This window comes from Necator americanus, chromosome II (assembly GCF_031761385.1).
Source record: "Necator americanus strain Aroian chromosome II, whole genome shotgun sequence".
NCBI classification, from domain to species: domain Eukaryota; kingdom Metazoa; phylum Nematoda; class Chromadorea; order Rhabditida; family Ancylostomatidae; genus Necator; species Necator americanus.
Window position 1 is genome coordinate 41,242,870 of NC_087372.1, and position 27,689 is coordinate 41,270,558.

Here is a 27,689-nt window from a genome sequence, read left to right on the forward strand (position 1 = left end):
GCTTGCACAGCGTAATCATGCAAATTTAGAATGTAACCCAATAAAAAGTTTCTTTGCAGACGTGAGATGCGGTACAGAGGCAAAAGACAAAGAAACAATGACAGACGAAATTCAAGATATACAACAACAACAACAACAACAACAACAACAACAACAACAAATCCAAGCGGGAAAATTCCCAACACAAAAAGAACAAGAAGAATACGTAACGTCGACCATGCAACAGCAACAAATGCTGCGCTCTTCAGCATCGGTGCAACATAGTACGTATGAAGAGGAAAGCAGGTCGCTTAGAGCGGAAACAAAAGAGGAACACATTGAAAAAGAACACACAATGAAGCAGACAATAGCAGAAAATGCTGCTGTCAGCGTTAGAGAAGTTGGTGATGAAAAAGTTGGTATTGAGGTGATGCAGGTTACTTCCGGAAATATTGGTGAAAGGTCTCAAGTAGTACAAAAAGTACCGGCTATGGATGGAGCTATTCAAACAGTACGTGGGTCCACCGAGGAAACCACAAGCGGATTCTGGAGCACGTATGGCAACGATGAACATGTCGCCACTAATCTCACTCAGTGGCCTACCACAACTCAACTAATTGAGAGGAAAGTCGTGGAAACCTCAGAAGAGTTTGCTGCAGCGGATTCTAGATTCCAGTTGTATCCATGCCAGTCTACAACCAGTGTTCTGAAACAAACACAGGAGTCCATGACAGAGAGAGATTTTAGTGTTGAGCGTGATTTACAGGAAGCGAGCTTTGTTCGTAAAGCTGCAATTGAGCGAAGCCAGGTCAGCTTGTCAGATATGGAGAGAGAAGCAACAACTTCGTTAGCTTATGAGTTTGGACAAGAACAGGCAAATCTTTCCGGAACGCTGGGAAGACTCACGCCAAGACCGGAAGCTGCGGAAGCGACGGAACACTCACGTTCCCTAAGCTCCACCTTACAGCATGAAGCTACAGTAACATCAAGTCAGCAACGTTCTACATACATGGAAGAGAGCATTTACAGAACTGAATCCACTGTAGAAGTGGGCTCCGTCAGCACTGTTTCTCACGAAGACTCAACCTACTTTACTGGTCAAGAATTCAAGCAGGAAAGATCGGATTTCAGTGGTAATTTAACCTCGGATGTACTGCGAAGTGCACATGACGAAATGCTCTTCAAAGACATCCGCTCTGACTCAGCAAATTTGCGGTCGAGACAAGCAACCGAAAATACAACGTTCGGATCATGGGATTCAAATGGGCGTATCGAAGACACATCCCGAACAATGACCACCAAATCCTACGAGTCCTTGGTAACGTCCAGAGAAATGCCAGCTTCCAGCGAAGAGCAAATCTTTGTGCATTCGGAAATCAAATATAGCCCGAGCGAAGCTCAAAATGCTAGTCTGAGAGACCGCCGAAGCGAATCGATTGAAAATAAATTCGGGATTTCTAAGTCAGAGAACCAGTTAATATTGACTAAGCCGACGCCAGCAGCTGGTGGCACGGAGACGTTACGGGATAGCTTATATGCGAAGCAAGAACAAGTCTTCCGCCAATACAGTGATGAAAGCGTAGGATTGTTCAGCTCTATAGGATCGCTGACACCACGAACAACAGAATCCGAACAGACATCGATTTCTGTAAATGAAATACCTATATGGAGGAGTGGTGCTTCAATGAGAGCAGCGTCGGAAGAAATTGTAGGAACAGCAGAGAGAATTAGGCGAGATGAACACTCCGCAGCAGTTCAGTTGGCTCGAAGAATTGGATTAATGGAGAACATCTCTATGAGCAGCAAGAGCAGTAAGGAAGCGTCCGTGGGAATAAACACAGCTTATTGCTCGGAATCTCCAACACAAGCAATCGCTCATTCTACCCTTGCCACGGTGGTGAAGGAAGTGATCTCATTGTTGTCGTACGAACCTCGTGAAGAGTCCTTGTACAGTTCATGGAAGACAGGTGAAATCGAGGAGGCAACGGGTGCAATCCAAGAGCCCAGTAGAATATCTGCTGCAGCTTCAAAACAGATGGTGGCACCTACAGAGCATGTCATCGAACATTCTTCTCAGTTGAAGAGGAGTGAACATCTGGAAGAGCACGGAAGTCTAGAGACTAGATCTGCTGAACAAGCTGAAGGCACATTCCAGATTTCGTCTCAAGAACGTACTTTCGCTCTCTCTTCTTACCCTAAAGATGCTACGCAAAGTGCGGCAATTCGAAGCGACAGTACAGCATCTGCCTCAGCCCATCTACATGAATTTGGCAGAGAAAGTGCACACGCAGAAAGTTTTACGTCCACATTGTCTGCTCCTCGTCCAGCCTACGAGGAAACTATCAGAACTATGCCAATTCGACGTGAAATCCTACTTGGGCTTCAAACTAAGGCAAGCACGAAAGAAGTTGCAGAGTTGTTGGAAGAACTCTCGAAACATGAACAAATTGCTGAGATTAGCATGGTGAAGGAGATGATTATAAGGTCACAGCACTCACTGAGTAGTGCCGCAACTGCCACTTTGACCGCTGCCGTTTCCGGAGCGCTCAAAAAGCCAGCAGAATCATGGAGTATCGCAGCGACAATTTCCGAAAAGCTCAAGGAAGAAATCCGAGCGATAAAGCGCTTTGCAACTGAAGAGGTGAGCGGAACATGGAGAACAGTCGCCGACGCCAACACTGCCAGCACTTCATGGCCAGTAACTCGTAATCAGTCACTGGAAGAAAAAATGAAAGCAGTGGAGATAACGTCGATATCAATGGAATCAAACTTATCGATGAGTCCAGAAGAACAAGTGTTGCATCGACGACGTCACGATGTGGCCGAGTCCACAGAACGGTTATTCGCCGTAGAGCTAGAAAAGGTTTTGGCTGAATTTAGATCTAAAGAGGAGTCCGAACAGCAGTGTAGTAGGGCTTTACCAATGTCACAGCAGGCAAGGGCTGAAGCCAGTGCCACAGAATACGGCCATGTAGAGACTTTCAGTCGAGGTGCTATTGGTACATTAGTTCAACCATCTGAGAAACACGAGACGGCCGAGAAAACCATGCACCGATTCCATCTTCTGCAGTTGGCATACACAACCAAAGCCACTCAGGAGGAGCAAGTCCAACTTGAGAAGATGCTAGAGCGTTTCGGGCAGGATCACGCGATTAAGAAGGTTCTCGAAGTTCTACAAACTGAAAGACTCATGCTTAGTGGCTTTGCTACTCGAACTCTTACCAAAGCGGTAGAAAATGTGCTCAAAAAAGGGTCTGATCGGGAAGAACTGCAACAGAATGTGACAGAAGCGGTCCGAACAGTGTTGTCCATGGCCATCAAAGAAGTTGTCGATGAAGACGCTTTCACAATGATAAGGAGCCGTGAAATATCATCTGAAGCAACATTGATGGTAGCACTGGCTTCAGTGGAGTCATTGATGGCTAATGTGAAGGCACCATTGGAAGAAAAAATTGAGATACCATCATTGCTAGAACGTATATCTTCTAAAACTACCTCTGCTACACTTCCTGAAAAACCCAAAGCTTTTTGGAGAAAGAAATTTGGCACTCAGGATCAGATATTAACCGTTGGATTCCATAAAAACACACAGAAAGATACTTCAACAGCAACAATTCCACAAACAACTGTTGATGAGGCGTTGGGCACAGCGAGAGAGTACGGACAAGAATCCGTGTATATTCACGGAGGGCTGCAAATGGTTGCTGAACGTTCAGCGCAGTCAGAAGGTGTAGAGAGTACTCAAAAAGGACGTCGCTACCTCCAATTCCTTCATGGAGTTCGAGCTACAAGCGAGGAGCAAAGCGAACTGGTTAAACTACTCAGTAAATACCAGGACGATGAGAGTGTAGCTGCTGTTGTTCAGGATTTGACGAAACAGAGAATTGCATTAAGTGGTCTAGCAACGAAGTCCATCATGACTTCAGTAGAGCATGAAATTCAGCATGCTGATGATACGAGTAACGTTAGCAAGAGAGTTTCAGACGCGCTTCGTTGTGCGGTATCAAGTGCTGTGAAGGAGATACTAGATGAAAACACATTCACGATCCTTCAGATGAGAACTGCAACATCTGCTGTCCAAATGGCTGTGGCTTTGTCATCGCTGACCACGGCTTGTGCAAATATCGTGGCTCCGAAAGAAGTTACCACAACATCTAGCGTAGAGCTTGCTCGTTCAGTGTCAGAATCTCAGGATTCAACACTCCAAATTCGAGCCACTTCTGCGGAGAGAAAGTTTGCTGTCAGTGCGGAAACCCTGACGAAAATTCTAGAGTACGTCTCAGAAGAAAGTAAAGCTGCTCGTTCCATTGCTACCCAGGTTCGTGACCAAGTAACAAACGTAGCGAAGGAATTAGGCAGCGAGTCAATAGTAGTTAACGCATCCTTCCTGACCTTAGAAAAACCTACAATTGAGGGTGAAGAAGTCGAAAGCAGGCAAGAACGACCGCAACATCTTCATGCCTTGCATATCACCAGAGCTTCGACTGAAGAAAAAGCGGAGCTAGTGCGACTTCTGAGTAAATATCAAGAAAACATGGAAGTATCGAAGGTAATCGAACAATTGTCATCTGACAAAGCAGAATTTAGTGGTTCGATGGTAAAAGAACTGATCACCGCGGTTAAAGAACTGCAGAGAAATCCTCAATCAGTCGATACAAGCACTGTCGCCATGGAAGCAATCCACAATGTGGCGTCGAAAGCTGTCAAAGAAATCGTTGACGAGACAGCTTTCATTGTGGTGCAGTTCATTGAAACGGCATCGACAGCACAATTGACGAGAACTTTGACGGCCTCAGAACAAATTGAGGGTCGTATGTATTCAGCAGAACAGAAGGAAACATCGCTTACTTCTGAATTGACAAAATGTCTCGCTTTGGGTGAAGCCACAACGCTACCAGAGCAACATCGAGCCTACATACAGGAGCGATTCGGCGCTAATGTAGAATCACTAAGTTCTTCTATTCAAAAACCAGATTCTCAAGAATCATTAGCTAGACATCTGAAAGACAAAACCACACTCAAAGTAGCGGCAGATGCTCGCGAGTACAGCCGCGAAGCCGCCGAAATCATGGCGCAGCTAATAAATCTACAACATCCTGTAGAACAGAGTGCCGAAGTGAGAGCACTACTAAATCAACATCGGTATCTCCATGTTCTTCATGGATGCAAGGCTACAGCTGAAGAACAAGCTCAGCTAATCAAATTACTAGAACGTTACCAAGATGATAAACAGGTGGCATCGGTTCTCAGAGAACTGACTACCGGAAACGTTACCTTCAGTGGGTTAGCTACTAGAACAATCATTACCTCGATCGAAAAAGTAATTGCGCGAGTTCCGGAGTCTTCAGACATAATTCTGAGAGTTTCCGAGGTCCTTCGCTCTACGCTTACTGAAGCACTGAAAGAAGTAGTAGAGGAAAATTCGTATACCGTACTTCAAAGCAGAGAAGCGATATCAACGGCAGAACTGGCTGTAGCCTTATCAACTTTGCAAACAACGTATGGATCTGTAGGAGCCTTCGCGGGAGATTCCACATCCACAAATGTTGATCTTTCGGCGAGACCGCTCTCTTCTAAAGAAGTGATTATTCCTATCCAAAGAAAATCTTCTGTTGGACGAGAGTTTGCCATCAGCGCAGAGGTGCTCCATACGGTTTTGGAAAGTGTTTCTGAGATTCAAAGCGTTACTGAGACACGATGGCAGAGTTCTGAACAGAGAACATCTGGGAGCACACGAGAACAAGGAAGAGAATCTGTCGAAGTTGGAGCTACTCTTCAGACACTTCCACAACCTCTTCCCGAAACTGAGGAGTCTTTCCTTACAAGGACAGTCTCATCAGATATTCATATTTCACATGCTATCAAAGCAACCAAGGAAGAAATTGTGGAACTTGTAAAATTATTGAAAAAGTTCCCCGAAGATGTAGAAGTGGCCAAAATAATTAATGAATTGATTTGTGAGAAAGTGAAGCTTAGCTCATCTGCAGTGAAAGTAGTAACATCGATAATTACTGAGCTTCTTAAGGGACCACAATCAGAGACTACTAGTAGATTAGTCGTAACTGTTGTGCGAGAAGCAATATCTGCTGCAATGACGCAAATCGTTGAAGAAACTACCTTCAATATTCTGAAATTCATCGACGTTTGCTCAACGGCTCAACTTGCCACTGCTTTAGCCAACGCAGCAAATGTAGAAGCACGTCTTCGTGCAGCGCAAGTGGAAGAAACAGCTACTGCACAGGAGCTGGTTCGTAGCATTGTCGCAGACCATGCCACAACTCTTCCGGAAGAACATCGTGCATACATACAGGAAAGGTTTGGCATCAATGTCGACACGGTCATGACCACATTCCAGAAGATTACCGCTACGGAGTCCTCATTCAAACAATACGAATATATGGAGACTCGTACAGAGGAGAAACACCTCCGAGAATTTGGGCGGCAGTCGACACAAGTACAAGGAGAAGTGAAGGTTCTGGACCGGCCTAAAGAACAGGCAGAAAGAGCAGAATCTACCCAAAAATCACACCAATATCTGCATTTGCTGCATAGCGTGGAGGCAACATCTGACGAAAAGGCAGAACTGGTGAAGTTGCTGAGTAAATACCAAGATGATAAGCATGTAGCAACCATAGTTCGCGAATTAACGTCTGGAAAAATTGTCTGGAGTGGATTGGCCACCCGAACAATAACAGCTATGGTTGAGCGAGAAATAGCCAGGAACGTAGAGACTTCAGACATAAGTAGAGTGGTTTCTGATGTCCTACGTGCGGCTATTTCTCAAAACGTGAAAGAGATTGTGAACGAAAACGCATTCGCTATCGCTACTTCCAGAGAAACGTTGTCAGCTGCGGAAATGACACGGGCACTGTCATCAGTGGAAGTCGCAGAAAAAGATGTTCAGACCTCTACAGAAGTTAGCACTTCTACTGGAATTAGCCTCAGTGCAAAACACTCATCCTCCCAAGAGAAAACGCTTCCAGTTCACAGTAGCTCTTACGCGGAAAGGCGATTTGCTGCAAGCATGCAAGTGCTGAATTCTGTCTTAGAGAACATTCAACAACACGAAGCAGTGTCCGCTGCATCCCCACTAAAACCAACAGAAAAAGCGGAAGGAGCTGCACGAGAGAGAGGTAATGAATCTGCTGACGTCTTAACCTCATTGAAACTCCTAGAGCGGCCATCCTCAAGAAGCGAAGAAACTGTGAGTAGCCTAGAAACTTCTAGACGATTGTATTTCACCCATGCGGTCAAAGCTACCTCAGAAGAAAGAATGGAATTGGTTCAGCTCCTGAGTAAATACCAAGAACAAGCAGAAATATCGAAAATTATCGATGAGCTTCTCTCGCAGAGCGCAGTCTTCAGCCGCTTGATCGTTGAACAAATTACAACGGCAGTTAAAGAACTGGAAAAAGCGCCTGAATCACAGTTCGCCAGTAAAATCGCGGCTGATGTTGTACGCGACGTTATTACAAGATATATCAAAGAATCTGTGAACGAAACAGCTTTCTCTATAATCCAATCTGTAGATACCACCGCGGCAACTCAATTAGCCATTGCGTTGAGCGTTGCAGAAGCTGTAGAAAGGCGGCTAAGAGCAGTGGAGGAGAAGGAAATACACCTCGTGACGGAACTGACTAGAACTCTTTCAGAAAGCGGCACAGTCACAATGCCTGAACAACATCGTGCCTATATAGAGGAGAGGTTTGGCATCAGTTTTGACTCTCTGCTAGCAAATCTTGAAAGACGGGAAGATCTGCAGACGTCGTCGCGTACACTCAGAGAGAGAACATTCCGACAAGAAAAATTCAGCACTCAGAAAATTAGAGGAGAGCGTGGAGAGGTGGCTCGCGAATACAGCAGCGAAGCTGCCGAAATCATGGCACAGCTAATAAATCTACAACATCCTGTAGAACAAAGTGCCGAAGTAGGAGCACTACTAAATCAACATCGATATCTCCATGTTCTTCACGCATGTGAAGCAACTGCTGAAGAGCAAGCTCAGCTGATTAAATTACTAGATCGTTACCAAGATGATAAACAGGTGGCATCGGTTGTAAGAGAGCTCACAACCGGTAATATAACATTCAGTGGAACAGCTACTAGAACGATCACTACCTCGATACAAAGAGAAATTGCGCGGGCGCCGAAGGATTCAGACATCAGTAAAAGAGTGTCCGACGTCCTTCGCTATGCAATTACCGAAGCGATAAAGGAAGTAGTAGAAGAAAATTCGTTCACTATGCTTCAAAGTAGAGAAGCGATATCAACAACAGAACTGGCTGTAGCTTTATCAACACTGCAAACAAGGTATGAGTCTGTACGCGCTCCTACGGAAGACTCCATATCCACAAATGTTGATCTTTCGGAGAGACCGCTCTCTTCTAAAGAAGTGATTATTCCTATTGATGGAAAATCCTCTGTTGGACGAGAGTTTGCCATCAGCGCAGAAGTGCTCCATACGGTTTTGGAAAGTGTTTCTGAGATTCAAAGCGTAACTGAGACACGATGGCAGAGTTCTGAACAGAGAACATCTGGGAGCACACGAGAACAAGGAAGAGAATCTGTCGAAGTTGGAGCTACTCTTCAGACACTTCCACAACCTCTTCCCGAAACTGAGGAGTCTTTCCTTACAAGGACAGTCTCATCAAAAATACGCTTATCATACGCTATTAAAGCAAGTAGGGAGGAAACACTGGAACTTGTGGAGCTTCTGAAAAGATTTTCTGAGAATGCTGAAGTGACCAAAATTATTGATGAACTGATCCTTGAAAGAGTTGCGCTTAGCTCGTCCGCGATGAATGTAGTAACTTCTGTAGTTAAAGAACTCCTAAAGGGTCCTCAATCAGAAACCACCAGTCGTTTAGTGGCAGCTCTTGTCCGTGAAGCGATATCAACTACAGTGAAACAATTCATAGAGGAAACCACTTTCACTATTGTGAAATTCATCGACCGTTGCTCGACAGTTCAACTTGCCACTGCTTTAGCCAACGCAGCAAATGTAGAAGCACGTCTTCGTGCAGCACAAGTGGAAGAAACAGCTACTGCACAGGAGTTGGTTCGTAGCATTGTCGCAGACCACGCCACAACTCTTCCGGAAGAACATCGTGCATACATACAGGAAAGGTTTGGCATCAATGTCGACACGGTCATGACCACATTCCAGAAGATTACCGCTACGGAGTCCTCATTCAAACAATACGAATATATGGAGACTCGTACAGAGGAGAAACACCTCCGAGAATTTGGGCGGCAGTCGACACAAGTACAAGGAGAAGTGAAGGTTCTAGACCGGCCTAAAGAACAGGCAGAAAGGGCAGAATCTACCCAAAAATCACACCAATATCTGCATTTGCTGCATAGCGTGGCGGCAACATCTGACGAAAAGGCAGAGCTGCTGAAGTTGCTGAGTAAATACCAAGATGATAAGCATGTAGCAACCATAGTTCGTGAATTAACGTCTGGAAAAATTGTCTGGAGTGGATTGGCCACCCGAACAATAACAGCTATGGTTGAGCGAGAAATAGCCAGGAACGTAGAGACTTCAGACATAAGTAGAGTGGTTTCTGATGTCCTACGTGCGGCTATTTCTCAAAACGTGAAAGAGATTGTGAACGAAAACGCATTCGCTATCGCTACCTCCAGAGAAACGTTGTCAGCTGCGGAAATGACACGGGCACTGTCATCAGTGGAAGTCGCAGAAAAAGAGGTTCAGACCTCTACAGAAGTTAGCACTTCTACTGGAATTAGCCTCAGTGCAAAACACTCAGCCTCCCAAGAGAAAACGCTTCCAGTTCACAGTAGCTCTTACGCAGAAAGGCGATTTGCTGCAAGCATGCAAGTGCTGAATTCTGTCTTAGAGAACATTGAACAACACGAAGCAGCGTCCGCTGCATCCTCACTAAAACCAACAGAAAGAGCGGAAGGAGCTGCACGAGAGAGAGGTAATGAATCTGTTGACGTCTTAACCTCATTGAAACTCCTAGAGCGGCCATCCTCAAGAAGCGAAGAAACTGTGAGTAGCCTAGAAACTTCTAGACGATTGTATTTCACCCATGCGGTCAAAGCTACCTCAGAAGAAAGAATGGAATTGGTTCAGCTCCTGAGTAAATACCAAGAACAAGCAGAAATATCGAAAATTATCGATGAGCTTCTCTCGCAGAGCGCAGTCTTCAGCCGCTTGATCGTTGAACAAATTACAACGGCAGTTAAAGAACTGGAAAAAGCGCCTGAATCACAGTTCGCCAGTAAAATCGCGGCTGATGTTGTGCGCGACGTTATTACAAGATATATCAAAGAATCTGTGAACGAAACAGCTTTCTCTATAATCCAATCTGTAGATACCACCGCGGCAACTCAATTAGCCATTGCGTTGAGCGTTGCAGAAGCTGTAGAAAGGCGGCTAAGAGCAGTGGAGGAGAAGGAAATACACCTCGTGACGGAACTGACTAGAACTCTTTCAGAAAGCGGCACAGTCACAATGCCTGAACAACATCGTGCCTATATAGAGGAGAGGTTTGGCATCAGTTTTGACTCTCTGCTAGCAAATCTTGAAAGACGGGAAGATCTGCAGACGTCGTCGCGTACACTCAGAGAGAGAACATTCCGACAAGAAAAATTCAGCACTCAGAAAATTAGCGAAGAGTGTAGGCAGGTGGGAGCAAGGCTACAATCCGTTCAAAGTCCGCCGCCTGCAACAGAAGAATTCACAGCGATTATTGACCAATCCAGACGCGTTCATCTTTCTCACACCACTAAGGCTTCGAAAAGCGAAACGGAGCAGTTGGTGCAGATGTTAAAACGATATGAAGACCATTCAGACATCGCTACAACTATTCGCTTCCTTAGCCAGGAAAGTACAGCATTCAGTACGGAGGTAACGCAAAGCATGACCACTACGGTTGAGCACGCCATAGCGGCAACGACGAACGAAGAAGCAGTGGGGTCTACAATTGCCGCGAGGTTACGAATTCTTCTGAATGAATCCATCAGAGCACTCACTGATGAGGTGACGTATGAAAGCTTCCAGACAATGCCGGCCTCTAGTGCTATTGCGACACTTCTGGTAACACTATATTCGCTAGAGTCTGTCATAGCAAAGGTATCTGAACAAGCACCTTCTGCTACAGCAGATGTATCCGTCGGCCAGCTTCAGCGCACTGAACAAATACAAGAAACGCAAATCAGCTTAGCTGAACGACGTCGTCTGCAGCTTATCCACGTCGTAAAAGCTACTTCCGAAGAGCGAGCTGAACTTGTGCGAGCGCTTGAGAGATATCAAGAAAACCGTGAAATTAGCGAAGTACTGCGCATTCTAGAACGAAGCAATGTAGTGCTAAGTCAGAGAATCACCTCTCAAATGATATCGATTCTCGAAGAAAATCGAAGCGTCCGCACGGCTGAAGCTCGAGAAGAAGTTGTGGAGAAACTACGGGAAACTCTAACCCATACTGTTCAACTGCTCACAGAACCAACTACTTATGCAATGTGGCGTACATCTGAACCAATTACATCACTCAGTACTCTTGTACTGACAGTAGCGTCAATAGAACGCGTTGTGGCAAACTTTACCGCTCCGGAAGAAGTGCAGACAGAAGTTGAGACCTCTCTTCGTAGAGAGACCGCTGAAGTTATTTCTAAGATCCTCTCGGTCACCACCAAATCAACTCAAGAGGCACGGCTTGGAGCAGATAGCACCACTGAGTCAATTACATTAATTAACAAGGAGATCGAGGAGGCTTCTATGGTAGAGGCGCCTCAAATTCAAACGGTTCAGTCATCGTCTGTTGTGAAGGAATACGGCAACGATGCTGCCGAAGCAAATGTTATTGCGGGGGTTCTCGCTTCACCACCTCCAGAAGCAGAAGAAGCCAGCATAGTACGAAAGATGCAGCAAGTGTTGTTCTTGAGATGCGCTATAAAAGCATCTCAGGAGCAGCAAGAACAGCTGACAGCATCAATGTTCCATGCTCTCGATGAAGAATCTACGAGTAAAGTTGTTAAGGTGATAAAAGAACAAGGAACAGGTCTGTCCGCTTGTGCGACAAGCGAAATCCAGAGCGCATTGGATAAGGAGTTATTCCGTACTGGGGAATCAGAAGAAGTACAAGGTCAAAGTGGAGAGCGCATCAAAGCTGCTCTCACCAGATGCATCGGTGCGTTGACGGACGAAACAGTGCACACGCTTTGGAAGACTGCGACCAAGAGCGAGATGGTGGAACTAGTGAAGTCTCTTGTCCTTCTAGAAGGTGTTGTTCTGGATACTTTTGAGCCCACTGAAGCTGCTACAGAACTCGTAAAAATGCTTCGAAGAGAAGAACCGAAGCAATTGCTGACAAAATTAATGACTGCAATAGAACAAGAGTTTATTGAGAGAACGTTCACCTACTCCAGAATTCAACAGGATGTACGTGTACGTGGAGAAGAGGCTGCACAAGAAATTCTAAGGCAATTCCCGGATCAACACACTGCAGCAGCCAAGAAAGCAATTCGGGAGTACGGAGAAGAAAGTGCTAATGTGGGCATCAAAGGTGGAATTCTTGAAATCTATGCAAAACAAGAAGAAACAACCTCTACCTACATAAGGGACCGAAGGAGAATCCTGTTAGAGTCGACAATGGCTGCAGCAACGTACGAGAGTGCGGAAACACATACAAACATTACACATCCAGAAGATGTAGCAGATTTCGTAGCCAGTAAACAAATGCCTGTCACTATTACTAGTTCGTTATCCGCACTAGCGTATTCTGATAGTCAAATCACCAGTGACCTTTCAATTAGAGCTGCTGAACAAGATAGTACGTTAAGTTTTACAGCAAAGGATCGTATCAAGGTGGAGGATGCTGTTAGCACTAAACAAACTTCTGAAGAAACTGAACACGGTATTTGGGAAACTGCGCAGAAAGCAGCGTTTAGTGAGATCACATTAGCACAAAAAGCAAAAGAATTCGATCAAATGCAAACTGCACTGCAAGCAAGTACAGAAAAATCAACGGAAATCGAACAAACGTTAGCAAATCTTCAGCAAGAATTTGCAGAAATGCAAATCGCTACCAAGCAAAAGCAAAGTGACATTAAAGAATTCAGCATAGCAAATGAATCACAAGAAGTTGAACTTGAGAAAAAACAAAGTATGGCCGGTGAATTCGCAAAAATTCCAGAAGTGTCCAGATCAGCAACAACGTCGAACGCTCACGAATTCGGGTATGAAGCAGCGGGGACCCTTTTCACACACGGGTATTTACAAACAAGACCACAAGAACAGGCTACCGCCGAATCTACATTCATCCAGGATCGACGTCTTGTTGACGTCAAGACGGTTTCTGCATCCCAAGATGAAAGTGTGGAAAGAAGTGAAGAACTCAAAAAAGATGTCAGAACCGCTGACACGACGGAAAAAACGACCGCCACAAGTTTGCTGGACACTTCTTCCTTGTCACTGCGAGCTTCGCAAGAGGAGCATACGATAAAAACAGTGGAATATTACAAACGAGAACAGAGATACGACGTTGGACGAACTCAAGCGGAGAAACAAAGGTTGGCAGCGAAAGAATCAACGCAGGAAGTCGGTGAAGAAGCCGCATATGGAATCTGGAGAACTGTGGAAGGAGTTGAAACAGAAGTTTCGCTACCAAACAGTGAACGTAAACAGGAACAGTTGTCCACATCAATCCATGCATCGACAGAAGAGACGGTCGCAACTTCAAGCGATTTCCAGAAAATGAGTTCCGCTGAAGCGTTATCAACAGTCAATTTGGAGAGAACGGATTCCACTGCCAAGATGTTTTCGGTTGAACAACAACGTTTCGAATCGAGATTTACACAGCACGAAGCTCAGGCTGAACGCTCAACAGTTATTGCCGATGTGACAGCTGCTTCTGATGTTGCGACAATGCACGAATATGGCTCAAGCGATATTCAGGTTGGTGGAGCTTTGGGTCATCTCACTCCTAAGAAATCCGAATCTGCTGAGGCAGCAGTCCAAATCCCGCATACCCAGCGACTTGAAACGCTTACGAAGATGGCCGCTAGCACGGAAATCACCATAGAGAAGACAGATGCAATTGGAAAAGCTGAAGCCATGGAATCGACAGTTATGAAAGAAGTGATCTCAAACAAAGAAGAAGCTCAACTGTCAACACCGGGAATGACTGTGGAGCAGGCGGTGGTGGATTTCAACCGCAAAAGAGGATCGACATCATATGGGGTTGGGAAATCCATGTCTGCGACAAGCATCGAAGCAGCTCAGATTACAAGTAAAGAAACCTCTGTCAGTTCAGTATTTGGTATATGGGATTCCGGTATTAGTATAGAGGATTCTCAAAAGACAATTCGAGAAACGAGTGTAGAGTCGTCAGATGTGACATTGTCGCTAAGAGCCAGTGAAACAGAAGCGGTGCTGTCCGAAGTTGAACTGTTAAAGCAACCAACTGATTCTGCCATGTCTCTAGTGAAAGATGTCCGAAAAGAAGAAGGCAGACGAGGGTTCTCTATCGAAGAACTCGACGTAACAACGAGTTATCAACGATGTGCTATGGGTGAAATTGCTGTAACAACTGAAAAAGACATTGTAGTAGTTTCATCAACCGGTTCAGCAACGGAATTTGCAAAAGAACAGGCAGAACTGGTCGCAGTACTGGGCTCTATCGAACCACCATTGGAAGAGTTTAAGAGTGTATCCGTAAAACTTGAAGCAAGTAAAAAGCTTGAATTGGAAAGTACGATGAAGGCTACTGAAGAAGTCAGTTCTGAAACTCAGTCTCTTTTGCAAAAAGAGGAAATGAATATGCAATCAGAAAGAACTGTCAAAGAGACAACAACAGAACAAGAAATGCGAGGCATTAAAGCGAGCGAATTTAGTTCAGCAGATCAGACCGTTTCCTTGATCTCAGGAGGAGAAAAGGGAGAATCAGATGTCCAAGTGACAGATAGAATTGTAACGGCCTCAACTGCGAAAATGCAAGAAAGCACACAAGAAGACGTGCAGGGCATTTGGCGCACCCCATCAGGAGCAGAAACCACCTTTACTCTCAAAGAAAAAGAAGTATCTGTTGAGAAACGAACACTCTCGACAAAAGCCTCATTGCAAGAGGATGTACTTATGAGTGAGGAAAAAATCCATGACGTTTCTGCCAAAGTGGAAAGAATAATGATGGAAAAGGAACACGAAGACGCTTCGAGGAAATACTTCATAGCTTCAGAAGCGTTGTCGAAGAGTGTGGAAAAGAGCGGAGTTGAAGCCGTAGCCGGTGAATCAATCTCAGAAAAACGAGTGGCAACGACCGCTGGCAAATTCAGGGAATTCTCCAAAGAAGAGACTGTTTTGGGACTTGTCGCTCACACCATTGAGGCTCCACGGGGACAGCATGAGGAGCAAAGTATATCTATCCGAACTTCCAGCACAATCCGCCTCGGCGAAAATATGGAGGCGTCTAAGGAGCAGTTCGCGGATCAACCAGTCATGCTGACCAAGGATGAAGATAAGATGTCAATGCAATACGTTACTAGTCAAAAGCAAGAAATTATCGGCGTAGCCAGGTTGAAGGCAACACAAGAACATCACGTAGAAGTAGAAGTAGACAGAACGAAACAAGATCAAATTGAAAACCAGTCAGAGCTGCTTGCAGACAAATCTAAACAGGAGAGTGCGCTAGCAACCAGCGAAAGCAAAGATGAAGCGGCCGCAGCGATCGTAAGAGTTATGGACACTTCCGTAGACGCTGAAACAACGCTGCGAAGTCGTGCGATGGAAATAGAACGAACGATGAAAGAAGTAGTAGCAAGCAGTGAAGTTGTTGCTGAGGCAATGTGCGAGTTAAGCATGGCTGCCACAGCCGACGCTACACAAATCGTAGATGATAGGGAGCAAGCGAGCGAATTACGTCGCCTAGGGATTAGCGAGCGACAGGAACACATAGTTTTAGATCATCCATCGCAATCTGCTGATGTTGTAGGTGCGCAGACGTATTTCCATCAGGAAAGCCAATCAAGTGTTCAAAGGGAGTACGGCCGCGAAGAACAGATCCAGGCACTTTCTATGTCAAGGATTGAAGCGCCCAGAAGACAGAGGGAGCATGAGGAGATAACTCAGAAGATTAGCAGGACGTTAGCCCTGGAAAAGCAAGTGCAAGCAACAACGAAAGATGTGGCAGAAATCTCGACAGATTTGAGTGCGGAATTTGCCCACGCCCATACTTATAAGGAAATGGCCGATTTGCAAAGAGCGAAAAGTGTAGGTTGCCTGCATGCGGCAACGGAAAAGGCGATGGAAATAGAAAAACACCTCAGTCAAAGTCAGCATGAACTTTACACTGAGCGACGGTTCCAAACGTCCCGCGACGAATTCCTGTCATCGCAGTCCTACAGGGAGTTCATCTCTGAGGTACAAGGTCTTACCACGCAGTGGGATATCATCGAAACTGATCAGGCGGCGCTAATTTGTTGGAAAGATATGAACCAACAGACATCGCAGCTGCTCACCAAGGCAGTAACGGACGAAGACATCGGAACCACCTTAGACTTGACCATTAGACGCCCTACTCGACATGATGAACTGGAACTGCCACTTGGTTCTCAGGATTCGGTAGAACGTCAACTGAGCATTGATGAGAGAGAAACTAGTTTGAGTCTTCAACGAAGCACTTCTACCTCGGTGGCTCAGCACACTGCGCCAGTGAAGGCTAAGACTGAAAATCATGGAGAGTTCCATGAGTTTTCCAAAGAAGAAGCGACGACTACTACTGAATTTGGAAAGCTCAGATCGAAACGCGTACTTCAGGAGGATGTGACGAAGAGTGTGGCTGACACCAGAAAATTGGTAGAGATGCATTCGACCGCAGCATCACAAGAAATCGAAACTTCAGTGGAAAATCTGCTCGCACGGCAGTTTGAAGAAGAGGCCAGTGCAAAACTCGTCACTACTGCAAATCAATTAGAACACCATGAACGACTAGCTGCTACTAAGGAATCTTCTCTAAATTCTACTATGCTATTTCAACGAAAGGACGAGATAGCCACTGTGGAAAAGTTGAACGAAGACAAAATTGTGGTGAAAGACACTGGCAGAATGTCCGAATCCAAAGAAGAAGTGGCAGTTTCTCGCTACGATACTTATGTGGACGAACTGTCCGAATCGAAAACTATTGCGATAAGCAATCATGATTATTCTGAGGTCAATTTGCGTGGAATAGAAGAGTCAAGAACGGAATCGTCAGCTAACATCGGAAAAGGCGAAGAAATACAAATCGCGCAACGAGACATACCACTGAAGAGCAGTGAGACTCAAGAACGAAAGTTCCTGATTCAAATGACAAAATCCGAGAAGCATTTGGAACGAGTTGACGATGAAGAAGTGTCCGAAAGCATTAACACAATGTCTGTAAAAGAGCTAGCAACCGGACACTATCATGAATACGGTGATGAAAATATGCAAATTTGCACACTTTTCGGAAAGATCGTTCAGAAAAAATTCGAGGCTGATGAGGTTGAGGATTCGCTACCGGTAGCTCGAAGATGGCAGGAGAAATTCGCCACAGAAGCAGCTGGCGATGAGAATATAGTGGTAACGCCTTATCTTGAGAAAGTATCCTCCTTGGAGGAGCTTACGAAAATAATACGAGCAGTAAATGACAGCCAAGCAATCTCACAGATGAAGGCGTCAACTTCAGAAGCGGCCACATTTACATCTGCCTATTCAAAATCAGGACATAGGGAGACTACAAGCATAAAACTTCGAGCGAGATCCAAGGAACGAGCAGAGAAAAAGTTGCAGGAACAAGAATGGAATTTGCAATCGACTTCATCGGAATGGCAGACCATCTTAAACGATCTAGAGGCCGAAATCACTCAAGCAGAAGCGCTACAGGAAAGCTTCACACTATTCACCAAAGCCTCGGCTTCCACAGCCATTCTAAAAGAAGAGCAGATTTCCAGACAGGAAACTTCGTACGGAATTGGACGTTCCATATCCACTGCATCTCTGAGCAAGGAAACAAAAACGTTCGGCATCGACCACGAAGAGAAAACGCTCCATATAGATCGTTACGATGAGGATTTCGCCGAGATCGAGCAATTTGTGGATGAAATAAATCGAGAGCGAGGAGTTGTCAAGTCATTCCGTGAATATGGCCATGAGGAGAGCGATAGTGGCATCGCGCTCATCCGAAGGACTCTCGCAAGAACCAAGGAGTCATGTAGTCATACAGTTAGCGTTTCCGCATCACTTCAGCAAACGTTTGTCACTCATGCTGCAGAGGACGATCGTCGCGACGCCGTCGTGGAACTCACACTGCCAAGCTCCTCGTTAGGTACTGAAGTTGTTCCTAAAATTCCCTTGAAGGAATCAGTCAGTTTATCTACAAAACATGTCAGTGAAGAGACAGCAAGCACTACCTTGAATTACAATCGATGCAATGAACGGGCTTACGAAACCACGGCAAAGAGAAAGCATTTCATCAGAGAAAAGAGCACCGAAACGATAAAGGAGGTTGAGGAAGGAGAAGTGGAGATTCTTTCCAAATGGGAAGGTGTCGAAAGAGATCTTGAAGCTGAACTGCTTCTGCCAAGGAAGTTGGCGGTAACATCGAGCTTGGCCACATTCCAAACCTCTGAGCAAGTAGAAACTCTGACAAAGGCTATGATTATGCCCGAAGAAGCGCTTCAAACGGTTTTGGTGAGAACTATCATTCCAATTGAAGCGATCGCTAGAAACTTTGCTATTGAAGAACTGGTGATGGATTCTTCCCTAGAAACTAAACCTACAGATATCCTTGTAAATGAAATTACATTGGCAGACAAGGTGCTCAGAAAGGAAATGTGGAGATTGAGGGAGAGCGGTGATGTCAAATTTAATGCTGTAATTAATCTACATAAATTCGAAATCCAAAAGCCTACACAAAAGAGGGAAGTGTGCTTGCCAGAGAAGATCTGCATTTCAGCAGCTCCATTATATCTCAAAGCAGATGCAGTGGAAACCGATGTCGTCTGGGTAACTCCCCATCTGCTCAAGACACCCGATCAGTTCACTGTCGGAAAGAAGGTTGACGCCGCCAATACGATGCCGGCGATGCGAATGAAGACGATGGAATGTGGGGACGAGAAGATTCGTCTGGCAGTGGAGCTTCTAGGAACAAAGGGAGGAGTTGAGATGAGCGCCATCGAGTGGCCACTTCCGAACAAGGCGGAGAGTATTGTAATGGAAACGGAAGAGTTCGGAGATGAGCATACGGTCCTCTACGGGCAGATTAACAGCAAGCAAATAGATTACGGAGATACTGAGCTGACAAGAGCTATTCCTCGAGTAGAAATCCTTTCGCTTAGAACACTGGAAAGCAAAGAAGAGGCCGAAGAAATCCCAGTTGAGCTTGGTATCCGCAACCAGGAAGAGAAATTCGACAAGTTGGTTAACATTGGCACTAAAGGTGACAATATCAGCTTGAAATGTTTGGAGAGTGGAGATGAGACTGTTGTTCTTGGACTTGCTTATGATACTCCAGATGTTCTTGAACATACTTTGAACAAATGGACCGATAAGCGCTATGGTGGCGATTATTATCTTTACGCTAGAACGCCTACTTCTGAAGATCGCATGGCAACAATAATGTTAGCCCAGAAGGTTCAGCTAGAAAACTTACATTATAAGCAGATCCAGCGCATAAAATCCGAGATCAACCTGAGAGTTACCGCTGCTACAACAGAAAACACTACAGTACACCTGAACTATGAGTCACCTATGCGAAAAGAGAACGCGGCTACCACAAAACCATGCCCGAACATTGCGGAACCCTATGTGGGCAGATTTATGGAGAGCCAAGAAGAATTTGCAAATATCTACTATGATTTCGGTCTCCCAGGTTCTCCGCGTGTTGTTGATTTGATTCAGAAGGTTCCGCTTACTATAGAAGGAGCAAAATTGACTTGTGAAGCCGCCGACGACGTCCACATCGAGTCCAATCCTGCACTTGGTCAAGAGCCACAGTTTGCAGTTGCATCTACTCTTGTTAAGGATTCAAATAAGATTGAGCCAGCTTCCCTTAACACATTAGAACCCACATCTCTAACCATTAGCTACGCCACCAGCTATAACAAGGCTGATGAAAGCGTTCAGCACCTATTTGTTCACAAAGATGTCCATCGCGGATCAGATATTAAGGTAACGATGAGAGAAAGTCGAGAGGAGAAACACACGCTCTATCAACAGTACGAGCAGGAAGCCATGAAAGAGGCAGTGGAGAAGACTCACGCAATTGCATGGTTCGGCGGAAGATTCCAGCTCAGCGCCGATGCTTCAGAAGTACATGAGATTAGTGCCACCAGAGAAATTGAGAAGATCCGCGAAGCTGTGGCACATTGCGAAAAACAGACAATTCTTGCCGAAGTTGCTCAGCCGCAACAGATAACCACAAAGGCAGCTACTAGCGAGACTGTAACTCTGGATCGCGACTGGAAACGCGACGACATCACCTATACGATTGGCAAGATGATGGTGGCTGCCAACTCAGAAAGCGCAACAATGAGAGTGGAAGAGAGCGCGGAAAACATAGAGAACATCTATCCAATCTTTAATAAACCAAACGACAAATTCGATTTAGACCGTACGATGTACATCCCGAGACATGGTGGAGTGCAGATGCTCAACGCCAAGGCTGCTGATGATGTTTGCGAATCATTTACTGCCGATCTTGTCAAGCCGACCACCCAGGATTTGCAAGCAAAGCACACTACTATCATCGCTAACACCACCACACCGGCTCAACTTCACACCTATTCATTCAAGACTACAGATCTGGTAATAAACCAGGATCTGTGTCGCAGCAGTGACAATGAAGTGGACAGAAAGACGTTCACCGCAGCTAATAAGGGGATTCCAATTACCTTTACTGCTACGGAGTCACTAGAAAAGACAATAGCTTCGGCTACGAGCCTTCGCCGCGACGACAGCACTCATCGTGAGTCGATTCTCATCAAGGACAAGCGTTATGGAGGTGCTGTGGAACTGTCCACCAAGTACGCGACTGACGTTACATCGACAATGAGCGGCACTCTGTTATGTCCACGACCAACAGATTTATCTTCACAGAAACTAATAGTAATAGGAAACAATACTTCACCGATTAAGCTCAACACCTATGCTAGCATTATGGAACAACGTTTGGTGGATACTGTATGGAATCGACAAGAAGAGCAATATACAGTATCGAAGAAAGTCTCCGCAGCAAACATGGACTCGGAAGCGATAACACTCAGAGAGGCTGGCGACAACCATGAAACTACACATTGCGCTTACAATCGTGACGCCGCCGAAGCGGAAATTGCGAAGACGATGGAAGAAAAGAGGAAAGGAGGAGTGGTATCGCTGAATACGAAATCTAGCAGAGAATGTGCTTCTGAATCCGATGAAACGCTTGTCGCCAGCCGTCTGGCGCTTGTGCAAGTGGAAAAGATCGTAGTCATAGCAAACAAAGTTCCTGGAGTGACACTTTCGACGTTCGCTACAAGTGTAGAGACGCAGACATTAACGGAAGATTGGTATAAGCCAGAAAGCCGTGAGATGAAAGAAATTGTGCTAAAAACACCGCAGCTCGGTGAACCTACAGAGATGTCGGCTGGAGAAACCACTGACACCATGGAAAACGTTTTCATCCAACTGCAGAGAAAGGATGCTAAGGAAGATGTTACCGGTACCACTTTCATTCCCTTCAAAGGCGAACCATCCATTTTGTACAAGAAAGCTTCTGGGGATACGTACGCAAATGTGGAATCTTCTCTGCAATGTTTGGAAACCTTCGAGTTGGATGCGTCAGTAGTGGTAACCGATCGAAATACAACAGAAACCCCAACACTCTCTTGTGTGTGCTCGACTGAAGCATCCACATCGGGTGTATTCAATCTTAGTCGTCTTGGTGATTCTCAGGCAGTGAGAGAGGTGAAGGAGGCGGTTAATCGTGGCCTAGGCATAATCGTAAACATGTATGAATCCACGCTCGAATCTGAAAGTTCCACTATTGTTTATGAACGCGATGATAGTACAGCGTTCATTTCAGAGACAATCCATGTTCCTAGAGAAGGCGGCAAGTTCCTGCTATCCACTGGTCACGCGAAGGAAGAATCGGCTATTGTGGACGTCAGCTGGACAAAGCACCGCGAGGATCTGCTGGAAGCGTTGTGGAAGAAGATTCTAAGGAACGAGGAAAGTCCAGTGGAATTGTTCGCTTCGGCAACTGAGGAATGCGCCACTGGCGTCAGTAGCCTCCTTCAAAAGAGTTCTCAAGTTGAACTAACCTCAATAAAGAGAGACGCACCAAGGTTAGGTGAACATGTTTCGAAATCAATTATCGAGTCCACCACTGTGGAGGAGATCAGCAATGTTCAACTCCGTCGTGAGGAAGGACATACCGAGGTTGAGAGTGTCGTCAAACTTGCAGCCTACGGCGGCAGTGCTGACTTGCAGACCAGTTATGCAGAAGAAAATCACACCGCTATCACCCCGCAAATTGTCAAGCCAGAATCAACAGAAGCGAAAGAAACGGTCAGAGTTATCCATCGCGAGGAAACTGCAGAAACGTGGGTAAGCGCGGCATCTGAGGAGGCAATCGGTTCCGGATTTGCCATAGATAGTGGTCGCTCTTCACAAGAATCTACACTAATAACAAAAGTCGCTTCAAACACTGCTGAACCAGTCAAGTTCAGCTCTATGGAAGTCGTTGATAACGTAATTTCCACAAACTATGCACTCAACAGCGAAGCTAAGGGTGTAGTGGAAGAATCTACGTTGAAGGAAGCGAGATATGGAGGTGGAGCGAATCTATACTGCCAAGCTGCCAGCGAAATTTCACCTGATACTATCACCGCCAGCCTTAGAAGCGAGAATGAAGAGCAGGAGAAAAGCTTCAGCGTTAAAATTGCTCGAGAAGAAACTTCAACATTATCTACAAGCGCCTCTTCCGAAGAATCAATCACTGCCACTAAGGATGTGCTCTGCAGCAGAATCGCTGTCGAGGACGTATCTACGACTCGTGATGAGGTAGTTGTAGGCCCGCGAACAGGTCTCGTTTCGAAATGTAGCGAGGAGACGATCTTCCATCTCTACTACAGTTGTGAATACCAGCCCACTTTGTCCACGATGGAGGTGTCCATAACACGTGCAGAGGTTCTCGTAGGACAGCCAACAGGCCTCAAATCGAAGTGTAGCGAGGAAACTATCTTCCATCTCAATTACAGTTATGATTACCAGCCTGTTGAATTCACGGCAACATTCGTGAGTTCGGAATCGCGCAAAGAAGGTGAAGTACGAGTTGAGATGGAGGCAGCGCGCAGTGAACGCGTAGATACTGAAGAGTTGTCGGTCAGCCGCCGTATGGTGGAGGTCGAGGTGGAAGGCGTCGTAATGCGCGGCGCGCGTGAAACATCACCCCTTTTACTACATACAGAGTCCACATCCGAGTCGATAGTGCGTATGGAGCAGTCTATCGAAAAGGTACATCTGCGAATGCAAGAGGTCGAAGAAGAACACACCAGGAGTGAATCCGAGGAACGAAGGAAGAGGTGAGTTCTTTGGGGTTGTTTCTTTCTGCCTCACTTGAAATGAGTAGGTTGTCCGGAATACACCTGTCGGGAATATCTTTGAAGAAAGAAAAAAAACTCCGAATTAATTACCACGTCGTGGGTGAATTGTGACCGTCTGTTTCACTGTTGGAAACAAATAAATAGTACATATAGTCGGGTCAAAACGACATGGACCAAGGTGCAGTTGCGTAGGCGGCTGCGCTCCAAACAAAGCGGTGGAGATAGCGGTTGGAATCGAGGTGAGGCCACTGCGACCTACAGCAATGAACGGTGGTAGAAGGGACTCTCACTCGATCCTAACCGCTAGGCTCCATTGCACTGCTTCGTGCGCAACCGCTTACGCAACTGCACCGCGTCTCATGTCGTTTTAATCCTACTATACTTGAGTTAGTGGGTTTTCACAAGAATAATTTTTCCCTACCAACAAAGCTTAAGCTAGCCTCAGGTCATTTATGCACCCATGTCGTAAACCCACTGATTGACTGGAGTAGGCAAGAGGAAAGACAACGCGTATGGTGCCAAATTCTTCTAGCAAAATGAGCTCAGGAACAGTCGAAGATTTGAAGAACAACATTTCTCTCATTTCCCAGATTGTTTCTTGCGCGTAATACTAGGACAAGGACTAGGACTAGAGTTAGCCTGAACTTTTGAGCACTAAACTTTGGAAGTTGTGCACGCTACCACGCGAGAACTAGTCCCTAAGAGAACCAGCACTATTCCCAAAACGGTTTAATTGTTCTAATTTGTATAAGTAAGCAGACAGATCCTTCCAAAAAAGAAACACTATGTGGAAAATATTGAATTATCTCTCAAGGTTGCAACTATGAGCGGGCACGGGGGCGAGGACCAGTTTTCATGTATACTTTGATCTAAACAACAAAGTAACTGAGATTTTATTAATTCAATGTATTTCAACAGTGGAACAGAACTTCAATATGATATTTCTATGTATTGAACAAGGATTGAATTAGAGATCCGACTATATATCAGTATTTCAGATCGTCCCAGAAAGATATTACAGAGTAATGTTGTATCATTTTTAAGTTTTAACAGTCTAAACATAATCCCCATAGATAATATTAACAGAATTCGTAGTGGACGCAAGGTAGTCTAAAAGCTCGTGTGTTTGAATGTGGTGACAATGTAGACTACAGAATATGCATTGTGTTATGAGAACCCCAGTCAATAATGACTGGGATTCGATTAACCACCCCATGAATTTAGGGTCAGTTTCGCGTCGGAAGTTACCGAGAAGACGATGGAGATGATCGATCACAGTCTGGACATGAACATGTCGATGACAGTGGAACCCGCCTTCCAGAAGCCGTCCATTATCAAAAAGCCGATGAAGAAGGAACGTGAACATCGACACAGAGAGTTGAGACGAAACGAGGCACCAGCATTGTTAGTCACACTATTCGAAGTGTAGGGTAGTTTCCAGCATTCTAGATCCTCGTATACTTTAGCGCCCCAATGCGTCGCAACAGCCTTCTCCAAGCGCTTGCAATTGGCAGCCCTCACAATGTTCCGCATTTCAAAACACTTCAGGATATTATTCGAGCGATAAAACACGTGAGTTACGCCGGACTATAGACGAACCAAGACCAAGTAGCTTATGCAATGAATGTAAAAACTTACGAGGGACAGACAAAAATAGGAACATCTTCTATTCTAAGTTTTTAAGTTTTTAACTACTTTTGCGAAGTTGCGAAGTTCTTAACTACACCGTACAGTGTTGCCCCTTTCATCTGTACCCACTACTCAGTTCCTTTTAGAAAAATTGACAACGGGGGTCAACTAACTAATGTACACTACATTTCTTACATTTATTATTTGCTTCATATTATTAGAGCGGTGCTAAGCATGAAAAGATGAAGTCGTACATCACGCTAAAACAGCAATTTGAAAATATTGGGTTTTCTTCCTTACTTCTCAGTGTAAGATTCTGGATGGTATCAGCGAGGCTGTATCCAAGAACAATAAATCTGGAACTATATATGCCTAGTATTGCCCAGCATGAGAACGATCTGCTAAAATTTACAATCTCTTGGAATCCCTAGACACCTAATTCTTCTTGAACGACTTAATTTCATGAGAACTTCAACAAATCCGTTATTTATTACAGCGTTGTAAAAGTTCTGGGCGGAAACTCTGGATAAGATCACGTGCAGGGAGCTTCCACAAAAATATTTGTACTCATTTGAAGAAAATACAGGCTGAGGCACTTGTGCTGCGCACTTGTGCGTCAACTCAACGCGTGTTCATCTTGTGGCGCGATAACGTTTCTAAGGGTTCAGGAGAACCCAGTCGGCTCAAAACCAGCTAAAACTCCGTGCGTGCCTGCGGTGGACGCGGCGCGGGCACTGCAACTGGTTGTGGTCGAGGTGGGACCCTCACTAGCTCCATTTCGACTGCAGCATGACTGGAGTGTGAGTGGAGCTAGCAGGGATCCCGCCTCGATTACAACCGCTAGCCCTACCGCGCCGCAGGCGCTAGTGCGCTGAGCGTCGGGTCGTTTTGAGCCAACTACTCGTTACATTGGCATAATTGCAGCGAATGTAGTAGCCCGATGCAACAAAAGTGACAGTGATTGTATGTAGTGTCGCTTCAGGCAGGTCTCGAGTATTCGAACCTGATTTTCGGTATCGACTACACAAAGTCGAACTGTTACCAAGGTGAACGAACGTTTGACGGTCGTACACTGCATTATTTGGACAAGAGTGGAGAAATGAATCCATATCAGCAGGTCAGCAGCGATGTTTTCGTCATTCAATCCCATGCTCTCACAAATATTCCCTTCCAAACCATTAAATTCAGGTCATCGAAATTGTGGGCAAAACGTTGTCGTCATTCGATGCGGACGGTATGATTCCAGCATATGGTTTCGGTGACGAGGAGTTCACCGACAAAGGCATTTTCAACATAGCCGATCGATATAACCTTGAAAAGGATTGTAACGGATTTGAAGGTGAGCATATGTAGTGTCGTTATCGAAACTCCCGCAGGAGGTATCCTCTCCTGATTTTTTTTCATTTATTTGATTGGACGGTTGTGCTGGTGCATAAGGTGGAATACAATTTCCAAAACTATCAATCGTTTGAAATTCCTAAGGTGACATTCTAATTTGACCATCATATGAGTTCTCGTCTAGTCCCTCACGAATATGCCAGAAATCTGCCCATTGTTACAATCTCCAAAAAAAAGTCCTTCATAAGATTAAGGAAAAGAGGAGTCAGTCAGACATTTTTGCGCAGTCAAGGTTACAACAAAAACTACGTTTTAACACGGAAAACCGGTGATAAAAGTATAAATATTTGTATTTTTCAGAGGTCCTCAGAGTATACAACGAAGTGACCCCGAAGGTAACTATGAGTGGACCAACGAATTTTGTTCCGTTGATCGGTAAGCGCTCAATGTCCCCTAATCCATGAAGTACACTTAAACATTCGAACTATACAGAACGTGCAGTGGAAATTTGCAAAGAGAAGCATTCCTATCACATCCTCGTTATTGTTGCCGACGGTCAAGTGACGAACGAGAAGATCAATCAAAAGGCAATCGCTGCTGCATCACATTATCCGCTCAGCATTATTATGTAAGTCTCTCGATCACTGTAATGTTGTACGAACTGTGAAAAGGATTTTTCGCTTAAGGGTCGGTGTTGGTGATGGTCCTTGGAATATGATGGGACGATTCGATGAAAACATTCCCAAACGGTTATTCGACAACTTCCACTTTGTCGATTTTCACAAGGCAAGTGCTAAGATCTAAGATCCATCTGGAAATAAACAAGAGCGAAAGAGGGAATTGGGACATAGATCAGAATATATATGGCCGTCGGCCCTCGAAATGAGAAGAATTCACGTACAATTCCGATCTAGTGAAAAAAGAAGAGAAGGGATGTAGAATTTGCAGAATATTCCCCTAAATCCTTGATTTTAGGTCATGTTCAACGCGCCGAACGCTGAAGCATCGTTCGCGTTGAATGCTCTAATGGAAATTCCGGATCAATACAAAGCAATCAAGGAGCTCGGACTGTTGAAACACAGTCGAAGGGGTTAATTAAGTTGAATGACGAGCGTACGAGCGAGTACCGTAGCGCCTGCAAACTAACGCACCGATTCAAGCAGGCGAATCTTCTCGTAGAA

At 45.2% G+C, this 27,689-nt stretch overlaps 1 protein-coding gene across 4 annotated transcripts in view; it reads left to right on the top strand.

Annotated features, from left to right (window-relative positions):
* The window catches only part of RB195_020975 (uncharacterized protein), a gene marked incomplete at both ends in the record, with an annotated part of 41,337 nt that extends 13,734 nt beyond the window's left edge, over positions 1-27,603 (top strand). Inside the window, 11 exons of one of the 4 annotated variants that reach the window (XM_064189566.1) lie at positions 60-9,994; positions 10,079-23,520; positions 24,540-24,563; positions 24,766-24,945; positions 25,008-25,113; positions 26,153-26,287; positions 26,359-26,509; positions 26,869-26,943; positions 27,001-27,136; positions 27,195-27,294; positions 27,484-27,603. In XM_064189566.1, coding sequence (XP_064045445.1) covers positions 60-9,994; positions 10,079-23,520; positions 24,540-24,563; positions 24,766-24,945; positions 25,008-25,113; positions 26,153-26,287; positions 26,359-26,509; positions 26,869-26,943; positions 27,001-27,136; positions 27,195-27,294; positions 27,484-27,603 — 24,404 coding nt within the window. Of the gene's footprint in view, positions 1-59; positions 9,995-10,078; positions 23,521-24,539; positions 24,564-24,765; positions 24,946-25,007; positions 25,114-26,152; positions 26,288-26,358; positions 26,510-26,868; positions 26,944-27,000; positions 27,137-27,194; positions 27,295-27,483 lie in introns of those variants that run through there. The other 3 variants (XM_064189567.1, XM_064189565.1, XM_064189564.1) reach the window with 3 other exon arrangements.
* Between the last annotated feature and the right edge of the window lie 86 nt (positions 27,604-27,689).